The sequence below is a fragment of the Lates calcarifer genome, unplaced genomic scaffold, assembly GCF_001640805.2.
Source record: "Lates calcarifer isolate ASB-BC8 unplaced genomic scaffold, TLL_Latcal_v3 _unitig_735_quiver_2418, whole genome shotgun sequence".
Taxonomy (NCBI): domain Eukaryota; kingdom Metazoa; phylum Chordata; class Actinopteri; family Centropomidae; genus Lates; species Lates calcarifer.
In genome coordinates, this window is record NW_026117950.1 from 1 (window position 1) to 22,331 (window position 22,331).

Consider the following 22,331-nt stretch of genomic DNA (forward strand, 5'->3'; position numbering starts at 1 on the left):
ACTGGAGCTGGACTGGGTGTATCCTTCCAGAATGCTACAGCAGTGTTCAGCCTCTTGTTCATATTTATGAGGTTATGTTACATTCGGACTGCTGATAAAGCATTTGTGGGAGCAGAGTCAACTGCAGATTAAGTCTAAGCTATGAATTTGTGGGGTGCCATATATTTTAAAGGGACAGGTCACAAATCTAAACTAGCATCATACATTTATTCATGTTCAGATTTCTACATGCACACACTTCTTATTGTTGTGTGAAGTGCAATGGAATGAATGAAATGGATCAGTGACATGAAAGTGGCCTTGACTCTGTCATGTCAGCTATGGTTACCGGGGACGGGCTGCCGGGCCAACCTCTACTTCCTTCCTACAGGCGAGGCAGTGTACTTCATCGCCTGCGTCATTGTGCTTTACCACATCAACAACCGTACACAACGGCACTATCGCAAACACACAGACTGTGTCCGCTGGTTAGTACAAGAGAATTTCTATCATGATAAATAGAAAAACATTTGGAGAAGCACTTCTTTTACGCTTTCTGGGAGGAGCTGGGATGACTCTGCTCTATAGTCTGTGATGCTGCACAACAACAGTGGGGTGTTTGAATTCAGTCATCCAGCATTTTCTGGATTCACTTCTCTTCTGTGCCTGTTTTCAGTTCACACTGATCAATCCAGCTGATGCCAACATGAAGCCATGAATATGAGCAACCTGATCAAATACTGAGAGTTGCTTTCTGTGGGTTAGCTGTACTCAGTGAGATAACTCTTAAACTAAGAAAACTTTTTGTTAAACTACAATATACAACAATAAAATAAAACAAACACATTCATACACTATTAGTATTTTGGACAAATAAATGAAAAGAGCTTGATGGAGTATGTCAGATTTTAGGAGTGCAGGTAAAATGTGGGAGTGTGGGTTAGACACCTCCACAGTGTTATGGTTTTGGCATGACACAATGGGAATTATGTTAAGTTTCAGTATGTAAAACCGCTTTGTGGGTTGTGTAATGTAATAGATGTGTTACTTTACTTTACAAAGTCCAAATATGTCCTATTCCTGAAATAATGGGGAACTTACTCTGGATTCCAAATGGCACCTAAAGAGAAGGAAAGAGAAGTGACAATGTAACTGTTCCTACATTACAGTCCGTAATTATTTAGGCACTGACACTTTTTTATTTCTTTGGTTGTGTATTCCAGCACATTAGAATTTATTTCTGTAAATTTTCCCACAACAACCTGTACAGCTGTGTAAATCTCATCTACACTTTTTCGACAATTTGCATCCCTATTCTGTTGCTTTTTTGATGTAGTTAGCAACAAACAGTTTGAATATTAAAGCTGCAAACCATATTAACACAAGGGTTTTTCATAGTGACAAACCTAAAGAGAATTATTACAAACTGCAGTTCTCCTCGGTTTTACAGAGCATTTGAGCCTCTTTTAACTCATTGTTTCGGTTATACCGCTCACACATTTACTGTGTTGGTTCAGGCTCACAGGAACATACACATGAGGAACATAAAAATGGCTACCACTCATATGGTGTTCAGGTAACTTTGACTATATTATACAGATCAATGCCGAGAGTCAGCATTTAACCTCATAGTTAATCCAATATGCTGGATTACAGTGCCAACACAACTGAAAATGTTGGTCCAATCTCTTATGGACTGCTGTATATGGCTGTAATAGCATTTTGGTTATTTTGCCATGATGAATACAGTCCTATACAGACATATATTGTCACTGTAAATGTATTTTTTGCCCTAAAACCCTAAACAGCCCCTTCTTATTAAGTGGAATTATTTTGGTTTTTCCCTGCAGTCTTACCCTCCATCCTGACAAAGTGCGAGTGGCATCAGGCCAGACAGCAGGGGTGGATAAAGACGGCAAGGTGAGGACTGCTGTGATACCAGTCTAATGCCGTTTGATCCTCTACAGACATCTGGATGTATATATTGTGTTATAAGTTTGCTTTTAAAGTTAGATATCTCCCTGTAAGACTCAAACACTCATGCAGATATACAGTATTTTCATTTTTATCAAGATAACAAGTTGTGGTAACCATAACCATATGTGTTTGTTTGTTTGTGTGTGTGTGTTGTGTGTGTGTGTGCTGTGCGCGTGCGTGCGTGTGTGCGTATGCGTGTTAGCCCCTGCAGCCTTGTGTTCATATCTGGGACTCCACCTCCCTGGTCACGCTGCAGCAGATTGGCCTCGGGACCTTCCAGAGGGGGGTGGGATCAGTTGCCTTTTCTTTTGCTGTGAGTTGATTGCAATATAACATACTATAAAATTTCAAATACTTATTTACAAATGATTTATGCAGTGAGTACAAGTTATGAACAGATTTGTTATGACCTGGTTCATAAGTGATTTTAATCTCTGTTTTATTTTTGAAAATTCTCCCTCCTTCCTGTTTCTTGTGGATTTTCATCTTCCTGTTTTACTTTGTAGTTACTTGTCCTGGTTTGTGCTTTTATTTCCTGTCATTTTCCCTCCTTTTTTCAGCCCTCATGTGTCACATTTGCAGTTATCCCCAGTGTGTATTTAGCCTTGTCTCTCCCTTGTTTAGTTGTTGGGTTACTGTATTTTGATCATGTGTTTTTTGCCATCTTGACTTCTCCTCTTTGGACTGTGAGCTTTATGTTCTTTTCTGTTAGCAAATAAATGATCAGAACTATTCCAGTGAGACTTCGTAGTGTCTGCATTTGGGTCCTTTCTCCTGTGTCCCTTGCCCAAAACATATCAAGGTTAATATTTACCCTGTCTCCCAGCTATGCCATTTTTGGATCTCAGTTAAACCACCAACAGTAAAACTAAACACTTTCTGTACAAGTGTGTGACAAAAAAGCTCCCAGCCTTTCCTTTCTTGAAAGGCTTTGTGAAGACTGTGAAACATCTCTACAAAAAAATGGCATGGTGTGATCTTTTGGTAATAATTAATTTATAAAAACAGCACTTATGGTAAAAAGAGACAGTGAGGGCAGCAGAATGGTGAGTATGACATGATGAAATGTACCTTGTGTTTTTATGTGTTATCTTCAGGACTCGGGAGCGTTCCTGTGTGTGATCGATGATTCTAATGAACACATGCTGTCAGTGTGGGACTGCAACAAGGGGACCAAGCATGCGGAGATCAAGGTAAAGAAAAGTCAGAGTGCAGTCATTATTAAGTCTAAATGAACCTAATGGATTTAGTAATAAAGATACTACAAAAATTGATACACAATGATACAACTACTTCTTATTATGTGCTCTATTCAAAATGGGAACACTGTCAACAGACACATTAGGAGGTGTTGTTAAGCTTCATTAATCTTTGCTGACCTCCCTAAACAGTCACAAATCGTTACAGTGGTACAGTATAAAAATAGTTGTATGGGCATGAATACTGCCAGAGGAGGGGAGGCACGGAGGGAGAGACCTGAGGACACTGGGTGAGGTAAAATGGAAAGGTGCATGCAGGAGTTCTAAATAGGACAGGACATTGCTTTGGCCCACTCACAGATATGGTCAGCAGATCCTGCAGTAGCAGTAGATTTGACACTGCTCACCCTGAGCACCGAAAACTGAAAATAGAAATGATTTAAAAGGAAGATGCTCCTTATAACTGCAGAACCATCACATTTGAAAGTATCTAAGTTATCCAGGTAAAGTTGTACATCCAATCACTAGCAATCACTTGCTAAAATGTCTGACATAAAAACTTAATGAAGTGATAATATAGACATGTTGTGTTCAAGTTGATGTGGAGCACTGGAGACACAGACATTAAAATGATATCAAACCACTGATTTGACTCAAGGTAACAAACACTTCCATTTTCCAAAATGTCAGACTGTTCCTTTAACATGTTCTGTTGCAGTTCTGACTGGCTTTGGGTCAACAAATTTTACATCATCTGACATGAAATTATCAGACACTACAGGGTTTCATAACCCTATTTTAAAGCCATGCAGAAACAGTGAAACCCTTCCTGAAGATAAAGTATGCGATTCAGCCAGGCAGCAGTAATGTGAACACAGTGACAGATAGGCTGTCCTGCAGCCAGATGCCCAGTGTGGCTGCATGCTGAATGTGTAGATGCTGTTTATAAAGGAGGTCTGTTTGGAGAGATTAAGGGTGGTGGTGTCTCTATGCTTTTATGGGCTTTTATCCCAAAATGCCACAACTTCCCTGAGAGCAATTTCAGCACCGCTGTCATGGCAACAGTGTAAATATTTTATACAATGAATTTGTCTGGCTGTGTGTATGTGTGTGTTCCTAATGCAGCAGCAGGAATGCATAGGTGGGTGTTTGAACTTGTATATCATCTCATCATCATCTCTTTAATGGGCTTGTTGTGTGGAATATAGTGTCCAGTCCCCTGTGCATGGTTCAGTGTAGGGAGGCAGTTCAGAGCTGGGCAAACCAACGCTGACCCATACTGTATAAACATACGAGTTCATCCAACAGAAACAAGATAATTATACCCCACCCCCATCCTCCACAGCAGTCAGGTAGTCCATATGCCACTTTATAGCATGGCCATGAATGGAGCTTTTTGTGAAGAAATGCTTCTGTACTTTCTGCACATACAGTATATATGATCACTTTAGACCTGTCTGTGGGACTAAGCTGTGTGTCTGCACCTGGTGGCAGTCCTACATTTTGGAACTTTTTGGGAATTTCAGGACAGCAAAACAAATTAAAAAGACAATATTTAACTTACCACCTTAAAAAGTTCTTAGGGCCGATGTGTCAGCTAACAGTTGACTATTTACACACACAGACACAGAGCAACATTAGCATTCTTTTGGAGCCATGTTTGAGCCTAACTGCTCCAATGTTCACTCTCCCTTTAGTTCTGGTTTGGTCTCTACCAACTATTGAGGAAAAATATGTGGGTCTTTTAACAACTAAATGCTCCACTGTGTTCACCAGTGAGTCTCAAACTGTCTGTCTGCTGTTTGTCAATGAGCATGTAGTGCACAGTGACTTTTTAGAACCTTTTCTCTGAAAACAGCTGCTGCTGCAAACCAGGCTGATTCTGTGGGATGCAAAACCAAAACAATGAGTTAAAACATGCTAAAGAAAAGACCTCTTTCTGATTTTCCTATAGAGCTCAACAGTTCCTCTAAACATCAACACATTTAAAGCATGTGATCTGTTACACAGACTTGAACTTGAACATAAAAACTTACTCATACCTCTTCTTTTGACCAACAGCATGAAAAATAACATCACTGATGTATTTTATTTGATTAAAAATCACATTTCTTCTTGTTATATTAGACTTTGTCTCTCCAGTACAGTTCAGCTCTTTTTTCAGATTTCACCTCACAAATAAACACTGTAAAAATGCTAACTACAAGAAGTTGTAATCAAGATTTTGTTTGTATATGCTCAGTCTTTATATTGTAATCTGCTCTTGTACAATTACTGTTTTTGTGTGTGTTGTTGTGTTTTCAGAGTACCAACGAGGCAGTGTTTGCTGTGGAGTTTAATCCAAGCGACAGCACCAACATCATCACCTGTGGTAAATCCCACGTTTACTTCTGGACACTGAGTGCAGGACAGTTCACCAAGAAACAAGGCATCTTTGGAGTAAGACTCACTTGATTTTATTTGATCTGTTTATCCTGAAGATACTTGGTGTCAATTTCTGTTGCCTTTAACGTCACCTCAATTCCCTTATTGTGACTGTAAGTAAGAACTATAAAAGGACGTTTGCAGCTTCCTCAGTTTGAGGTCAAAAAGGGGCTTAAACAGAGAGCTGAGAATTGAAATTAGCTTGATGGATTCTGAAGATCACAACAAAATACCCAAAACTATAAAAGCAACTGTTGTTGTTACAATCCAGTTTTCACCTACACAACATATAACACATACTATTATACATACAATATACAACAAAACTATGTTCTGGTCGGTATCACTAAAGTATGCCTAAAGTAAAAATCCTGTCCATGTTGTACATTTTATACAGTTGGATTTGTTTTCAGTCAAAGCCCAGGAAGAATGAAGTCAGTTCATTAGTTAGCCAGTTATTTAGTTCTAAGCAGCATGTTAATCAACAAGTGTTTCCTGCTCAGCCAGTATTCCAAATCAATCAAGCTTTACATGTAAATGCTCTTTCAGTCTTCACTCACTGGTAGATAAAAGTCTTAGAACCGGTGTATGTCGGCTGAGCTCACATACATTCACTTACAGCACATTCACACCTGTTACTACCCCAGTTCTGTACCACTGACCACTGTGTTTGGTCTGATGGTGTATTACTACTCATACGTCCTCAGAATTATGTTATAGTATCAGTGCTATCACTTAACCAAAAGCTCACAGTCATGTTACCAAAAACTTATAATGCTGCATTTTCAAACTGATGTGAACAAGTCTCCATTTTTCTTTTTCAGAAATATAAGAAACCCAAGTTCATCCAGTGCTTTGTGTTCAGTCTGACTGGAGATGTTCTGACCGGAGATTCTGAAGGAAACATTCTGACGTGGGGAAAATCGGCTGCAGATATCAAAACTCTGGGTAAAGGAGCCAAAGGTCAGTGCTGTAATAATAATCTAGTCACAAAACTAGATGAAAAGCTACATTTTTAAGCTGAAAGTTGAAGAATTAATGTTACTTTTGCAAACTTTGTGTTTCAGATTTTGTTTGTGTGTTTTGAATGGATAAAATTGCCATTTTGCCCATCAATCTGCACTCAATAACCCTTGATGATAAAGTGAAAATATGTTTTTAGAAATTTTAGCAGTTCAATAAAAATCAAAAACTGAAATCTCTCATTTAAAATGTATTCAGAGCCTTGATTCAGTACTTTGTAGAAGCCCCTTGGCAGCAATTCTAGCTTTGAGTCCTCTGGGGTAAGTCTCTACAAGCTTTTCACACCTGGATGTGCACGGTTTATCCCATTCTTCCTGGGTGATCCACTCAAGCTCCATTAGATTGGATGGGATACGTCATCTTCAGGTCTCTCCACAGATGTTCGTTAGGTTAAAGTTTGGGCTTTGGCTGTGCCATCTTATGCTATGGCCTTCACTGTCACCAGATCTCAACCCACCGTATGGCAGATTTTGAAGTTCTAGATATCTAGATATAGACACATTGGCAAATCAGCTTATTTTGTCTTTCATTTCCCATAGAGACCTTCCAGATAATGCGTCAAACCAGAGCCCATGAAGGCAGTGTGTTCACCCTGTGCACCCTGCAGGGCGGCGCTCTGCTCAGTGGTGGAGGGAAAGACCGCAAGATCATCCGCTGGAGCGCTGACCTGGCACCTGAGAGAGAGTGTGAGGTGAACCACAATTGTATGTGTGTGTGATGCTGTTGATGGAAAAGTCTGTGAATTTACATTGAAATAAGGTGAAGTCTCATTGATTAATACGATCATTTCTTCAGATTCCAGAAAAATTTGGGGCAGTCCGCACCATTGCTGATGTGGATGGGGAGGAACTATTAGTTGGTACAACCCGTAATGCAGTCCTCCGAGGCACCTTCTCAGACGGATTTGTGGCCATAGTGCAGGTATGATAACGTAGTTGTACATTAGCATTTTCAAGTTTTTGGATGCTTGCCAGGTATTTTAGAATTACATATTTTTGGACTAATGCTGCCAGACAATTTTGTGCGTATTTAATGGACTGGACTAATATTAAAAGAATGCAGAGTGCAGCCAAACAAACAAACAAACATTTTTTATCAAAGAAATCAGTCAATAATCAGCTTTTTGCCATCTTGTTATCAGCAAATATGTTTCCACACAACAGCAGGTCACAGTAAGTGAACTGGTTATGATAGTGAATAGTTGCAGGTGTTCAGCCTGTTGTCTGCATCTCTTCATCCAACAGCTTAATGTGTCTGCTCCTGAGGGTAATATACAGTTTTGATCCAAGTATATATTTCACAATATCTTCAGAAATAAATGCAAATGCACCAATTTTGTATCAGCAGAATATTTAAGAAAATGTTCAAGGTTATTGAACAACAAAAAATGGTTTCATATAGTGAAATTTAAAAAAATTGGGACATAATTATAGGCACTCTTCAGACCCAATTTAAATCAGTTCTTCAAATAAAATAAAGAACAAGACTTGCTTGCTCACATGATGGATGGTTTTGTTGCATAATAAAGAACTGATTGTTTCCAGCTTCTTTTTCACAGTGGTGAAGCCAAGAGAGGTGTCTGCGAGCATCAGAAATGCTATTATCAAAAAACATAATTCTAAACACAACAAGGGAATCATCAAAAATCTAGAAATGAAGACATTTCACATAATGAAAGTGTTAAGAAGCTTCCAGGTAATGGCACTAAGAAGAATCTCAATGAGAGAAGTTTGTCATGGTTGGTGCAGGTTGTGGAAAATACACCACACAAGACATCTTTAGTGATGGTTTCAGCCTATACCATACACCACACCTACCAATGTATGGCTCCATGGGCACAGGCCAGGGAGGACATCATTATTAAAAGACAGGCACAAAACCCTTAACTGATCAGCCCCAGTTTTTCTGGGATAATATTCTATGGACAGATGAAACCAAAGTAGAACTCTTTTGGAATGCAGTGCATCAGTTGTTTATAAGCACTGAAATAAAGCCCATGAGGAAAAGACTACAGTACTTACAGTAAAACACGGTGGAGGCTCTATCATGCTGTGGGGCTGCTTTGCTGCCTCTGGTTCAGCAAGGACTGAATGTATTAAAGGAATGTGACATCAGAAGATTACCAAGGCGTTTTAGCTAAATGTAGCTAAATGTGTTACCCAGTGTCAGAAGACTAGGTTTTAGTGAGACAACCACCCATCCAGCAACACAAAAGAATGGTTGAGAAGGAAAAGACTGACCATTGAAAACCTTTGAAGAGAGCTGAAATCAGTTTGAAGGCATAGCAATGGAAGAGTAGCAGAAACTACCAGCAGACAGGTGCAAGAAGCTTCTAGATGGCTACATAAAACATTTAGAGGCTGGGTCATGGTTATGGTTCATCCTTTATAAGGGTGCCAATAATTGTGTCCATCGTACATTTAATGTCTGAGAAAGTGCCATTCATGAATAGTATTCAAATCTGGCTTTGGGGTGGTGAGAGTTTTTGTCCCATGCTCCCCTAACAGGTTCATCTGGCCCCTGACTATCTTGTATCCACATTTGCTCTGGCTGTTTAGATCCAGCAGATTGTAGACAACAGCTTGCAGAGTCCATTTTAGCAATGTCTCCACTGACCACTGGAATTTTGGCTTGCCTGCTCAAATTAGATTTTTATCTGTGGGAAACTGAAACCACTTCCAGACATACAACACAGCTAAAAGCTAAAGCCTTGCTAGTGGATCAAAGAGGCTATTGTTGAATGTCTCTGGTCCAGTACTGACATGCACTATTATAAAAAATTCTGTGTGTGTCTTCCTCAAGCTCAGGTCCTCTTCCAGAGGCCTGGGAGTTTGAGGATTCTGCACAGTATCTTAGCTGTTCCTAGGACTGCGCTCATCTGGACAGAGACCTCAGATGTTGTACCTGGCCCTCCTCTGCTCTTTGTCGACCACCACTATGTCTGGTTGGTTAAGCAGCAACTGTTTGTCAGTCTGGAACTTGAAGGATCCTCACATTTGAGAAGCTGGAACCAGAGAGTTACTGGCAACTGTGCTGATAAATTTAGTCAACAGCACATAGGGAGAAAACAGTTCAGACAACAACAACAACAACATTTTGATAAGGAGCTAAAATTTAAAGCCAAGGGTTAGTTAACTAATATATGAATGATAATTTACAATATGACCACTTTCTTTTATACTTTATTGTTATTGTTTTCTTAATTTTTCAGATCATGTTTTGTCCTAATATCGTTCTTTCACTCTGTGTGCATGTCTCAGGGTCATGTAGATGAGATGTGGGGGCTGGCAACACACCCCTCTCAGAACATTTTCCTCACCTGTGGTCATGACAGGCAGGTGTGTTTGTGGAACACAGAGGAACATAAGCTGGACTGGTGCATCAGCCTGGAGGTAGGACACACTGATCTTTCACTGTGATTTTCCTTTATGCACTGACTGTTCACAATTAAGATACTTTTTCATATGGTAACTATATTTATACTACACCTTGCTATTCCAGCCCTGACAGATATATTATTAATAGCCCTGTGTGTTTCTGACAGGAGTATGGATTGTGTGCTGATTTCTGCCCTAATGGATCAGTGGTTTCAGTTGGCCTCAGCACAGGAAGGTAATGCTACGCTAAGTTCCAGCAATGTTAGATTTAAAGACATCTATATGCTGAAAAGAATTAAGTACAACAATAAAAAGACATTGCTTAGTATGTGAAAATCTTTTACCAGATTTTAAAGGAATAGTACAACATCTTGGAAGATACTTCTTTTGTCTTATCTACCTTTCCAAGAGTGAGGTTTTCAAATGGATGTAGAACTCATTGGATGGCTAACCTAGCTTAGCATAAGGACTGGAACCAGTTCCAGCACATAATGCCCCCTAAAACCTCAAATGTTAATTAACAAGTATTAAATGAATGAGCTTTAGAGACAAGCTTTTTCCCACTACTTCCTGTGTTCACACTAGGCTAAGCTAACCACTACTGAAAGCACTAATGATTGATTGAGTGTCGCAATAGTTGTTAACATTAAAAGTGCCGCAAACGTTACAAATGTGTGTTACAAATGACAAAAGAGAGCTTGAGAAAGAAGTATAATGGTTGACTCCACTCAAACCCCCTCATACCTGACAAAGCTGAAGCTTTAACACACAGACATGAGGATAGCAATTTCTCACTCTCAGAAGAAAAGGCAAATAAGCATATTTCCCAAAATGTTAACTATTCATGTAATGCAATAAATATACACTCACCAAGCTCTTTATTAGGAATTCCATACTAATGCTGGGTAGATCCTACCTTTGCTCTCAAACAGCCCCAGTTCTTTGGGACATGGAACCCACAAGATGGTGGAAATATTCCTTTTGAGATTCTGCTCCATGTTGACATGACTATATCACATCACTTCTGCAGATTTATCAGCTGCACGCTCATGCTGCCAGTCTCCACATCCTAAAGGTGTTTTATTGGATATTGATTTTTGCTATATGATGTGGCGCATTATGCTGGAGGGGCACATTGTGGCTATAAAGGAATGAACATGGTCAGCAACAACACTCAGATAGGCTGTGGTATTCAAACCATAACTGATTGGTATTAAGGAGTCCACACCATTATACCACCACCACCTGGACTGCTGAAACAAGACAGGTTGGGTCTCTGCATTCATGCTGTTAATGCCCAACTCTGACCCAGATTCAGCAGACCAGGCTATGTTTTTACAGTCCAGAGAGTCTGTGCCTACTGCAGCCTCTGATATCTGTTCTTGGCTGACAGGAGTGGAACCTGATGTGGTTGGATGTGTTGGACATTCTGAGATGTTTTTCTGCTCACCACAGTTGTAAAGAGCAGTTAGCTGAATTACCTTAGCCCTTCTGTCAGCTCCGACCAGTCTGACCATTCTCCTCTGACCTCTCTCATGCAGAAAGCTGTGTCCATCCACAGAACTGCTGCTCACAGGATGTTTTTTGTTTTTGCACCATTCTGAGTAGAGACTGTTGTACATGAAAATCCCAGGAGATCATCAGTTTCAGAAATACTCAAACCAGCTCATCTGACACCAACACATTTTTCCCCATGATGTCTAACTTCCACATGATCACTGACTAAAGCTCTCAATCTGTACCTGGATGAATTTGTGCACTGCACTGCTGCCACATGATTGGTTGGTTGGATAATTGCATGAATATGCAGGTATACAGGTGTTCCGAGTAAAGTGTACCATGGGTGTATTTGCAGAAGAGAGATAGTCACGTAGCTGTGAGTCAACGGACAGTGAACTAAAGTGAATTAAAGAGTGTTTCTGCCTTCAGTAAACTTTACTGTACACGTTGTCCAGTCTGTTATAATCACTAATGGCTCTTAACCTTTCTGTCTCTGTTGAACCTCTTCTACCCCCCCCACCCCTGGACACTAACAGGTGGATGGTCCTTGACCTGCTGACCAGAGAGGTGGTCTCTGAGTCCACTGATGGGAATGAGCAGCTGTCTGTCATGAGATACTCACCAGGTCAGAGTTCAGTGCCAGCTCCCTGCTATCTAACTGTCTACTATTTCTTATTTCTTATTAGTATTTTAATGGATGCATTCTGGCATATTGCAGTTCATGGCTGGTGCTGGTATTTTTTTAAAGTTAGTATTTGGACATTTTTTACTTTATTTTTCAAAGTGGACAGAGAGGATGTGATAAGCAATGAGAAAAAAATGACATGTTGCAAAGGTGTCAGTTACCTTGCATTCACATGGTAGGTTTCTGTAACCACAAGGCTACCTGGACACCCTAGACAAGAAGATGTTTGGATGAAGGGAATTACCAACACCAACACCAACGTCTCCGGCAGCCCAGCAGAGAGATTTATTTGGACAGAATTCTGATATGTAATCTGATATCTGATGTATGAATAATATCAATGAGAAAAGCCCATTATGGGGTTATTTTCATAAAGGAAGGCATGGAGAATACTGATTGATCCATATCTGTAATCCAATAATTATGAAAAATAAATATGAAAATAGGCCAGTTTTTGACAAAAACCAAAACATTATCCTAAGCTAAATCTGAATGAAAGAAGTATGTACCCTGAGAAAAAGACACTGTGGAATTCCCCTTTAACTGTGTGAATGGCCTCCTGTGTTTTCAGATGGCAGCTTTTTAGCTGTTGGATCTCATGACAACTTTATCTACATCTACAATGTGACAGAGAGTGGCCGGCGCTACACTCGCTTTGGGAAATGTAATGTGAGTTATCTATCATTTTTATGTCTGTTTACACACACTGCGGTTGTGTGTGTGTGTGAATGAGTGTATACAAGGTATTAAATAATGAGACTGTGCTTATGAAGATAAAACCACGTGGTTCACAGTCACACTGAGTATTATATATTAAAGGTTGGGTATTCACACACAACTGCTGTCAGTTTCCAATAGGTGACGTCTTTAGTTCACTGCTAGCTACTGATTGAAGTGCATGTATTTTTGCAACGTCAGAAAATGATTAGCTTAAAAGTTGAGCAACGATTAACTTTAATGTTAACGTTTTTGGTGAAACTGAACAAAACAGCAGCTGAATCTTTTCAAACATTGCATGGGGAACACTGCATGTCATGTGCACATGTGTTTGAATGAAATGAAAGATTTAGTGAAGGCAGAGAGGATGTCCAAGACGATGAACGTTCTGTGCGCCTGTGCACATCAAAAACCTCTGAAAACATTCAACAAACTGAACAAATCATTGGAAGTGGTCGAGGACTCAGTATAAGAATGAGAGCAGAAATGGTCTCCATTGATAAAGAGACAGTTTGGCAAATTTTGCATGAAAATTTGAACATGACAAAAGTGTGAGCTAAAGTTGTCCCAAAATCTCTGACTCCTGATCTAAAGGAAAAGCAGTTGTCCCAAAAACAAATCCCAGTGCTTGATCACCCTCCCTATTCACCTGATCTAGTCACCGTGTGACTTTTTCCTTTTTCCTATGATCAAATCTGTACTCAAAGGAACACGTTTTGAGTCTGTCAGAAGTTAAGAAAAGAACAACAGAGGTTCTGAGACAACTGTCTGAAGACCTACTGCACTGCTTTGATCAGTGGAAGACCCGAATGCTGCAGTGTGAATTCATTATATCTGACATAAACGTCCACTTGGACTCAAGGATGAACTGCTTAGAATTTGACGGTCAGTGGTCAAAGTCACTGTGATCTCACCTGACGCTAATTATGACAAACTACACTTAGTACCTTTTATTAACGTTCTTGTTAGTCTTCACTCTTGGTGACACACGACTATGAGGTGGTAATTCCAGTAATGCTAGTTTGAGCAGCATTCATATCCAAACAAGAACATGTGTAAATCTCAACATGGGGGAAACCAGGCTTTATAAAACACATAAGTAGAAACCCTCAGAATGAATCTAACAACAAAAACTGCATCAGAACCCTTATTCAGTGAATATAGGTGGGTGGCATTTCATCTGTCTACTTTAGAAAGATCAGTCTTCTGATAATCAGAGATACAAAGCCATTAGCGGTTCATTTATTCTGGTGGATAGATTACATTTGGAAAAAATCCAACACTGAACCCATCCTTAACTTAAAGCTTTAAGTAGCAAACCAGAGCAAAGCAGGAACCAGTGGGTTTGGTGCTGAGAGCCACAGACAGAGCGGGGACCCCAGGAACTACTACTGAGAGACAGACTAACAAAACTGACAACTGATAAAGAAAATCGAGAACACCAGCCTGACTTCACTGCTGGGTCATAGAGCACTGTGTGACACTGCATCTGCTTCTCTCTCTGATCAGGGCCACTCCAGCTTCATAACACACCTGGACTGGTCCAAAGATGGGAAGTACATTATGTCTAATTCTGGCGACTATGAGATCCTTTACTGTAAGTGAACACATAGCTTTTAGTATTCAAATCCTCAGACAGCATGACCGTCTACTTCTCTGACTGTGAATGTGTTTTCACAGGGGACATTGCAGCAGGGTGCAAACTGCTGAGGAATCGCTTTGAGAGCAAAGACAGAGAGTGGGCCTCCTATACTTGTGTGCTGGGCTTCCATGTGATGGGTGAGAAACACCAAGTGCAAATGTTTCTACCCCGTCACATGTTCAGTTTTGTATGGTGTTACTTTCACATTAAGTAAAAATGATACTCACTGTGCTGCTGTGGTGTTGCAGGTGTGTGGTTAGAGGGTTCAGACGGCACAGACATCAACGCTCTATGTCGCTCTCACAGTGAGAGGGTGGTGGCTGTGGCTGATGACTTCTGCAAAGTCCACCTCTTCCAGTACCCCTGTCCTAAACCAAAGGTAAAGCTCTGTCCTTTTATAAGCACGCTCAGCAAGTATTGTTCTTTAACTGTTTCCATAACAACAGAGACAAACCTGTTTTGGATTAACTCTGTTCTGTTATAATGTGGTGCTGTGTAAATAAAAATGACTTGATTTAAGTCATTGTGTGTAAGCGTAACTGGATTAAACACCTGTCTGTCTTCAGTAGCCATTCACAGGCTGCTGCAGCACAGAAACATTTTGTCCCTGCTTCAGTCTTTGTTGATCGCCATCTGAAAAATCAAATATTTTCCATTCTACTCCAACAGTAGTCACTGCCATCTGCCCTGACTTTGTCTTTACCATCAGTAAATTATGAGCACTGTGTGATTTCTAGGTGCATAACATATTAGAGTGCTGTAAAGGTGCTTTATGTATTGTGATTTAAACTTGGATTTCAATTATCCAGTCATTTTAATCTCTACATTTTGAGAGCTAACTGTGTTTAAAGAGGGTCATCACATCCATTTGTAGAGAGTAGAGGGTGGAATTATTATGTGGATCGATTGATTATTCTATTCAAGTGTCTTGCACCTTCTGGTGCCCGGCCCATATGGCCCATATAGTGCCCACCCCAACTGGATACAGAGTCTCTTGTCTCAGTTGCCAAACATCTTCTATGAATGTTGCCAAAGCAGAGGTTTGGTAAATGGAGGGACTTGTATTTGTATAGTCCTTTTCTAGTTGTATCGACCACTGAAAGCACTTCACAGTACGTGTCACACTGACCCATTCACACACACAGACATTCATACAGCGCTTGCTCTATACATGAAGTGCTCTAACACATCCACACCCATTCACACACCAATGATGATACATCGGGGGCAACGTGGGGTTCAGTGTCTTGCCCAAGGATACTTTGGCTGGGTATTGAACTGCTGACCTTTACATTAGTGGGCGACTCACTCTACCTCCTGAACCACAGCCGCACCACCACCTTAAAAAGCCAACTTAATATAACTGCATCAGCCAGCCAAAACAAGTCAGGGTTCTGCAGTTGAACCTTATCAAACAGATAAAATAGAGATGAAAATACAGAGGGAAGTAAAATATGAAAATGTTCCTTTGTATCTACCCACCTCAATTTCCAGAGGTAATGTATCAGTTAACTGAGCGCACAAAGATCTTTGGGTTCTCTTTAAATGTATTTTTATATATTGTTCTGTAAAATAATCATCTTTAATTTGAATATAATTTCTAAGCTTTGACTTCATATAAATTTCTTGCTTCCAATCTTGTGTATGAACTGTATTTATATTACACTGTAGATTATTCCCAAAGGCGAAGCTAAAATCACTAATAGAGGGTACTGTCTCAGTCTCAGACCAAGGATAGCCATTTGCGCCAGTTAAAAATCTTTTTGGTCAGTCTTTCCGCTGGCAGTCAAACAAGATGATTCCACAGCCTCAACAATTCACCTCTCTGTTTTTTATAGTTTAGCATGGAGCCAGATACAAAAATAAGATTCACATATGAACACATGATATACTCTGAACAGACGTGAGCATTATATTATATTTGTGCAGGAATATCTCTTTTTTCACTTCAACTTAATTTGTCACCTCATTGGTTTAATATGCCTTAAACCCAGTGATAGCAGATTCTGTGATCACTATCTCAGCAGCTCCTGTTGACTTCAGAGCTTGTCTGACTTCAAACAGGTGAGCAGGTGATGAGGTCTGTGCATCCAACTTAGATAAGTGAGAAAAAAGCTGAGGACTCTGTGACATTACTGTTGGGTGTGGCTATAGGTGGAGCTTCTGAGGTGAAGCAGCTTTCAGTCAGAGAGGGCAGTGAAACAGTGCATATCAAACTTCTCTTTAATCTTAAATGATGTTTTGACCTATCAGGTTATGCCTCATAAATCTACTTGTCCCTCTGAGAGTCAACAGCATTCTAAAGCCCCGACTCACCCAAAGAGAACTTACAATTCCTCAGAGGGACAAACTGTAACTTCAGTTTGTTTTGTGATTTATTCCAGTAGTAAATTGCCTACTATTGAAAACCAGTCTGACCCAGTGCAGAGTTGGTATGAGGAACTTCAACAATTAGCAGATTCCGTGATCAGGTGTCATGGTTGGTGACTTTAAACTCAGCTGGAGATCTTCTATATCTCACTCTGCTGGTGCCTTCAGATCAGTGATGATCTGCTTTACATGATTTTCATGTAACTCAGTGGTTAGAACTACATATCACTGTGGTAAATTGTGCAGTATTGTCCAGTGCAGTTTTGACTTGGATTTTCCTCACTGCTGCTGAGATGATTTTCAACAAGTCCCAGTGTAGATAATAACTAACAGCTATAGCTGACTGAAGAAACCCTGACTTTAACACGTAGTAGTTATTTTTGGATTTCTTCACACCACAATAAAATACTATTTTTCCAGGGCAGGAGGGGGTAAAGCATTCAAAATTTCTGCCAGAACTGCAAGCCTGATCACTTCTAACATGTTTCTCTTCTGTGAAAACAAAGAGGCGACAGAGGTGGGAGGTAATTGGATTTACTATATCCAGAGTTGACTCCCTTTCTCTCTCTTTTCCTCTCCAGGCGCCAAGCCACAAGTACGAGGGCCATGGCAGCCACGTCACCAACGTCTGCTTCACCCACAGTGACTCCCACCTGCTCTCCATGGGCGGGAAGGACATGTGCATCCTTCAGTGGAAGGTGATTGGGGGAGGTGGGATGGTCGACAGCAGGGAGAGACTGGCCTCAGGCTCGTCCACCTCCACCAGCTCTCCAGAGCCTGCCACCAGCTAGGAAGGACTTGTGTTATTAAGAGCGACAGAGGGGGAATTGTTTACACAGAGAGGCGTGATGGTCAGTGGACAGCAGCCACAGCTATGAGCTCAGTACAGCCTCTGTGGTGCTGCTGCTGTCAGTTTCATACAGAACATGTAGAGGAATCCTCTTCAGGAGGAACACCTATATTAATTTTACACTTACACACCTCCATAATCATGTAAATCCTTGTGAAACTGGACAGTGCGATACTTTCCATAGCACAGATTATTTGTCATTCTGTTGGATATGTGGTGAGAATCTTCAGAAGTGGCCATGTATGTACGCTGGTACAGAACATGACTTGACTTCTGTGGTAACAAAGACTTTGGTTTTACTGAACATTCCTGTGTTTATACCAGAGTTCTGCACTTGGCATATCGTCGTGCCTACAAAGATGTTTGCATAATGTTTTTACATGACTTTAGTATCCTAAACAGTGTTTGGTTGACATCTCAGCTAATATTGAAGCTGTTTTTATGCTTGCATTAGATAGACTGTGACAAACCTGTTATAATGAAATCAACTCTCAGCTTTTCTGACTAATTAATTTCTCTAACAGTTGATAAGTACACTTGAACGTGATTACTTTAGTACAGTTTTATATATATTTAAATAACATTGGGAATACTGTGATGTTGTATCTGTCAAGCTCCCAATAAATTACTTAAGACTGGAAAGTGTATTGTGTGTGAAGTGTCACTAGTGGGCAGTGCTGTTCTAAGAACTTTGTGTGTTTGCTGTATGTTGAGGAAATACATGTTCCCAGACTGTCCCAGACCATAAAACATCATACTGCACCCCATTCCCTGCCAGCCACCTGAGCTGTGGTAGAGTGGGTTGTCCACAGATCGCAAGGTTGGCGCCTAGGTTTGATGCCTGGCTCCTCTAGTCCATGCTCCCCACTGTCCTTGAGCAAAACACTGAACCCTGAACCCCAAATGAGTAAAAGTGTAAATGTAAAATTAGTACAACAGGATCTTACTCTTTTAATTCATTCAGTTAATAAAAGGAAGATAAGTAAGTCAGTGGTATCCAACCTGACACCTGATCAACAATCACAACTCTGATCCTTTAATGAATATTACAATGCAAACTACTCAGTAAGAATTATACCTAAATTAAAAATTTTACTACTCTTATATTACTCTTATAAATTATATTACTTACTTTAAGTAATTTATAAGAGTAATATATCAAAAGAAAGCATAGAAAAGAAAAGCCACTTTTACAGTTGAATATATTATACCACTGGATTATTATGACTAATTCACTAACATAAAATTCTCATTTAATGGGGCAGTTGGTTGAGATAGGGCTAATTTTGCTTGTAGTTTCATATACTGCAATGCATTGTATATTATAAACACTTCATGTTTTGTATATTGTACTGGAAGCAGTTCCCTCTTAGGTACACTCGGTTTGAATAATTGAAAATTGAGTTAGTAGGTCAATTTTCTGTATACAAAGAATACAAAAACAAAACTTCGTCATGTCATGAAATAACATTAGAAAAAATCTTGCACCATCTCTACCATAATGATGCCATGTCATTTTAATCATTTTGATATTTTTTTATTTGTTAAATTTGTTTTCTTAAACTTACAAATAAGATATATGGTCAAAATCTTTACTTTTGAAGTTGTGTGAAACCCCTCTGCTCGCCCTACATGCAGCAAGTTCGGTCTCTGTCAAACTGGTGATATAGTCCAATTATTACTAATAACCTATCACATCACTGTTTTGGTAATACAGAGTTTAACAGCGTTTCCTTGGTGCTTTCAGTGTTTTATTTTGAAGGAGACATTTTTACTCCTCTGTGTGTGTGTGTGTGTGTGTGTGTGTGTGTGTGTGTGCGCTCGCTCGCTCGTTTCCAATTTTCTGCTTTGTCTGAATCTGGCAATAACTTTAACTTTATTTACTTTCTGTGTGTATTTTGTGGCCGCTGTAATTGTATGCTGATTTTTCACGTGACAATACCCTTTTGTCCACCATAAAATATATAGTAATACACATTTAGTCGTATATGTGTGAGTTTCAATTTCACCTCAAACAAGCTGTTTATTAAACTAGAGCCAGCGAAAGGGTAATTATGAGACACCGGAGATTGTCGACAATATCCGAAGATGACGCTTTGCACACGAACGAAGGGGGCCAGTGAGTGTGTGTGTGTTTTTTGTGTACGACTGTGTGTGTTGAACTGAGCGGAGGTGAAGAAGAGGAGGATGAAGCTGGGAGCGGAGGATGGGAGGAAGAGTGGAGTAAGAGACAGGCTAGCTGTGTGTGTGTGAATGTGTGAGTGAGTGAGGAAGAGGAGAGGAAGGTCGTCCGAGGGACCGAAAACAAAGACTTGATTTTTTTGTGGATAACCTCCGGAACATTACTAACGGAAACTTTAAACTTTTTACCCGCCACAGCTCGGCTTGTTTTCCCGGAGCCGGCTTTGTTTCACGGCGGGGGTGTCTACGATAAATGAAGGAATAAAACAGATCACCATCGACCTTTTTCTACCCAAGTGGGCAATACCCTGGGACTATTTTTGATAAAGGTTGCAAGAGAATGGCGGCTAACATGTACCGAGTGGGAGGTAAGGAATGTTTTACATTTTTAAGACACCCCCCCTCAACGTGATTGTTCGTTTCGACACAAGGTGGCTAGCTAGACGCTAGCTGTCTGTTCCGTTAGCCGCTAACTAATGCTAACTCTCTTTTAGCGTCCGTACGTGCGTCCACTTTTGCATAGAGGAGCGTCGAATCTATTAAAATATCCAACAGTATAATGCGACTTTAGCCAATGGGCAAATGTAAATAACTCCAACATTATTATTTGGTTTATGCTGAGTTGCATTTAGCCAAAATCTTTCCTGTATTCGGCATGGATATAATGCACCTAATAGTGTGTACTTCCAGATAATATTAACTTCTAAAATCTATTGGTGTGAAATGCCGACTAGTTTTTTTTCACTAAAATAACCCATGGCGACTAGCTGCCGAAACCCGTCCTGAAAGTTGGCATTTAAATTAAATGCAACACCGAGGTAACAGAATTTGCCGAATTGTATTTGTAGTTGCAAGTAAGCGAAACAACCGTAATTTGTCACATTTTCTGACGTGGTCTCTGTACATAATAACGTTCTGGAAGTGAACACAATGCTAGTTAGCACTAGCTGCTAGCTGTTAAGAGGTCAGCATCCAACTAATTGTAGCGACGTCTGTGGTAGCCATCTAAAGCTGGTCGGCTAGCTTTGTCAGTGGGTTGGGTTAATTTCATTATCGCATCCGCCATATCACTTCATAAGCAGCGGGTAGAGTTAGCCATGCTAGCTAACTTTGATTGCTAAGTTTTGTTAGCTTAGCCTTACGTATTGCAGTGTGTAGTCATAAGTAAGTAGTTATAAGTAAGCCGGTGCTCGTGAAACACTAGCGGTTAAGTGTTCATCTTACTGTGAACAACCACCCAGCATTATAACTATTATCATCAATTACAAGGAAACACCGGCAAGTGAAACACGGAACTTAGCATTAATTCCTCAAACAGCTTAACTGAGTTAGCTAGCTAACATTAACTTGCTATCAGAGTAGGAATTGCAGTATTGGTGAGACTTCTCATTTTACTAGTACTAGTATTGCTACTTTGCTGCTGAAAGGAAACTATAGTATCTCAGTAAAATTACGTTTTCACGTCGGCAGTATCAAGTATTGCATGATTAAAGTATCGCACGTCGCCCTACCAAGATTTTCACCTCACTTTATCTGCTAACATTGGGTTTCTTAACGTCACCATCATTGTGGAGAGGAGCGAAACGCCGGTAGAGACTGCTAGCTTCTAGCTAGATTCCCTTCATCATATTTTTCCAGTTTCATCCATCCCTGCGATATGAACGCGTGTACTTTTTAGCTGTGGATATTGATCTGTCACCTCGTCTTTTCAGTGCCTGCGAACAGCGTTTCTTTTCTGTAAGCATTGATACCTGTCAGGACTTTGTGTACGTTCTTTGAGTCTGATTTTTGTGGCGGCAGAGATGGCTGAATTAAGTGGGACTATGTGACAGGCTTATTGCTGTGTAAGGTCACACAGGAGTCTGTAGGCTATTTAGGTCACCCTGATTAAACACTACTCTGCAAAATATGGAGTGTAATTCTGTGCCTAATGTCCCAACAGGCGTGTTACGTTGCATTTTACAACTTCATACTACAATGCAAAGTTGTTTTTTAAAAGGTTGTAGTCTGTGTTTTTTTGCATGTCTCAGTTTCTGCATTGGTTAGTATGCTGCTACTATGAGCCTAGAACTCTCACCACTTGCAGGGTATGTCTCATTGATGTTGGTGGTAGAGTCAGATTGGTGTGATACTGGGCTTTTAATTAAATATCAGATATTGATTATTCATATAGTGGCTCAGTGTCTTTTCCATTTCTTACTTTAAGGCACACTATATATGTAATTCATGGCTAAGTTCACTGTTTTCTCATGGCCTTCAGTCACCTGTATTATGTGTTGCTGTATTTGTGTGAACAATGTGCTCTCTGATGTACAGTACCCTATTCTAGTAACCGTGTCCCTGGTGTTGTGGTTTCTCTCACTTTAAAGTGACTCCATATCCCATTAGGGATTACATGCTCTTGTCT

The 22,331-nt window shown here is 40.1% G+C and overlaps 1 protein-coding gene across 1 annotated transcript; it reads left to right on the forward strand.

The window, feature by feature from the left end:
* The first annotated feature begins 273 nt into the window (after window positions 1-273).
* Window positions 274-18,385, forward strand: LOC108879778 (echinoderm microtubule-associated protein-like 3). Its single transcript, XM_018671165.2, has 16 exons — window positions 274-467; window positions 1,830-1,899; window positions 2,159-2,269; window positions 3,054-3,149; window positions 5,460-5,594; window positions 6,404-6,542; window positions 7,142-7,293; window positions 7,398-7,523; window positions 9,863-9,994; window positions 10,147-10,214; window positions 12,016-12,104; window positions 12,736-12,833; window positions 14,391-14,478; window positions 14,562-14,660; window positions 14,772-14,902; window positions 17,475-18,385. Exons 1-16 carry the CDS (start codon window positions 289-291, stop codon window positions 17,682-17,684), a joined length of 1,923 nt encoding a protein of 640 aa, XP_018526681.2. The 5' UTR covers window positions 274-288; the 3' UTR covers window positions 17,685-18,385.
* Window positions 18,386-22,331: the final 3,946 nt, after the last annotated feature.

Excerpts from the sequence above, each read along its gene's own strand:
- LOC108879778 (XM_018671165.2), top strand. The coding sequence starts at position 289 with ATGAAAGTGGCCTTGACTCTGTCATGTCAGCTATGGTTACCGGGGACG. Across the intron at positions 14,479-14,561 it reads CGACTATGAGATCCTTTACT|GGGACATTGCAGCAGGGTGC; the intron begins GTAAGTGAACAC and ends GTGTTTTCACAG. Across the intron at positions 14,903-17,474 it reads ACCCCTGTCCTAAACCAAAG|GCGCCAAGCCACAAGTACGA; the intron begins GTAAAGCTCTGT and ends TTTCCTCTCCAG.